General features: G+C 62.7%; 1 protein-coding gene across 1 annotated transcript in view; it reads left to right on the forward strand.

Annotated features, from left to right (window-relative positions):
• Positions 1-2,093, forward strand: part of LOC107198894 (histone deacetylase 7-like) — a 26,831-nt gene that overhangs the window by 8,550 nt on the left and 16,188 nt on the right. The window contains exon 2 of the mRNA XM_033511581.1: positions 1,599-1,880. Within this exon, the coding sequence (XP_033367472.1) occupies positions 1,599-1,880 (282 nt within the window). The remainder of the gene's footprint in view (positions 1-1,598; positions 1,881-2,093) is intronic.

The following is a 2,093-nucleotide window of genomic DNA, read 5'->3' on the forward strand; positions in this document are numbered from 1 at the left end:
TCTGATCCCAGTCCCAGACTGGTGATCCCAGTCCCAAACTCTGATCCCAGTCCCAGGTTCTGCATCCTGATCCCAAACTCTGATCCCAGTCCCAGGTTCTGCATCCTGATCCCAAACTCTGATCCCAGTCCCAAATTCTGATTCCAGTCCCAAACTCTGATCCCAGCCCCAGATTCTTTATCCTGATCCCAAACTCTGATCCCAGCCCCAGATTCTTTATCCTGATCCCACATTCTGCATCCCAGTCCCAAACTGGTGATCCCAGTCCCAGCCAGGTGTCCTGGTGGCTTCTGAGGGTCCGCTGGACACCAGCAGGACCCGGGCTGGGTTGGGGACAGGGACAGGGACAAAGCCCCCCGTGCTGGGGCTTTACCTTTGGCTTTTTTGGGGTGGGGGGAAAGGGAGGAGCCGCTGGCTGGGCTGCCAGCCCCTGGATCGTGCAGGAGGGGGTTGTTCACTCTAACTCCTGGCCCAGGGCCCGGCAGCAAACCCCAAATGAATTCAAGCTGCAGAGGGAGGTCACAAACAGCTCCCGGGGGCAGGAGGGGCTGTGGGAGGGGGGTCCAGAGCTGAGGCTCGTGGAGCATCCCCGAGGGTCCCGGTGTGGGGCCAGTGGCTCCTGCCCCGAGCCCGGGTTTCTCTCCCGGTGCCACCTCGTCCCGCACCGCCCTGGCACCGGCCCTGGGATGTTTTGTGTTTCCAAGCTCTGGAAAAGCGCCCTGAGTTTGGTGGCTCAGCCTGGCCAGGAGCATCGTGGCTGGGACACCCCAGGGCACGTCAGGCCAGGCCCCGCTCCCGGCTGCCTTTTCTCATCCTGGAAATCCTCTGCGACATCCCCAGAGCGGGGTGGGCAGAGCTGGGGGCCGTGGCAGGAGCGGGGACCACGCAGCCTCTTCTTCCCTGGCTCCTCTTGGCCCTGGGGATGCTCGACGGCTTTTTCCTGGCTCCGGTGGTGAGGAGTTGTTTTTCTGGCTGCTGCCCGGCCTCCCTCTCCCCCAGCTTCCCCCATCCCTCCCTGCTCCGCTTCCGCCGCCTCGCAGTTTGTTTTTAGAGAGACTGAAACAAATGATGGAGGGAGAGATTCCCAGAGACCCCGCCAGTGCTTCCCTCCGGGCTCTGCGCCTCCGCCTGCGGCCCCAAACCCCTCCCGGGGGTGTCTGGAGCAGCCCCTCCTTCACCTGGGGTGCCCCAAACCCTTCCCATCCCTTTCCCTCCTCCCCCAAACCCTTCCCATCCCTTTTCCTCCTCTCCCAAACCCTTCCCACCCCTTTTCCTCCCCCCTCAAGCCCTTCCCACCCCTTTTTCCCCTCCCAAGCCCATCCCTTTTTCCCCGGGAAGGAACAGCCTCAGGGAAACCCCTGAGAACCCCTCGGGGAGCTTGTGCAGGGAACATTTTCACTCCAGAGCTTTTCTCCACCCTGGTGTCGGAGAGAGGCACCTGCAGCACCCCGGAGCCTCTCCAGAGGACTGGGATTCACAGGAATCTCTTTTCCCAGCCCATGGGGGAGCCTCAGCAGGCAGAAGTTCCGTGGCAAACCCCTCTCGGTGGCACCAGACCCTTCCCCGCGCCTCAGCCGTGTCCCTTCGTGTCCCCACAGCTGCTGTGACCCCGTGCACCTCCCCGCGGGTGCCCCAGGCCGTCCCCATGGACCTGAGGATCGGGCAGCGCGTGGTCAAGCCCCAGGACACGGCTCTGCTGGCCCTGAAGCAGCAGCAGCTGCAGCACCAGCTCTTCCTGGCCAGCCTGCACCAGCAGCAAGTGGAGCAGCTCGCCCACCAGCACGTCAGAGTACGGCACGGGGCAGGGGGGACCCCCACACCCCACTTTTGGCACGGTTTGGGGCAGGATCGGGCACTTGGGAAGGTGAATTTTGCCCACAGTCAGGGCTGGCTTCGAGTTCCCGTCTCTGGGCAGGGATTCAGAGGAAAAAAGGTTGGAAATCCCAACGCCAAAATAACATTCCCAGGTGAATTCCTGCTTTTCCCTGAGCTGGAACATCTGGAGGGGTTCCCAGGGACCTCTGTGACGCAGGGAGGGAGCTGGGGGGGTTGTGTCTGAATTCCAGGCCAAATCCCGCTCCTGCCAAGGCCAG

The sequence above is a fragment of the Parus major genome, unplaced genomic scaffold (assembly GCF_001522545.3).
Source record: "Parus major isolate Abel unplaced genomic scaffold, Parus_major1.1 Scaffold360, whole genome shotgun sequence".
In the NCBI taxonomy this organism is placed as follows: Eukaryota; Metazoa; Chordata; class Aves; order Passeriformes; family Paridae; genus Parus; species Parus major.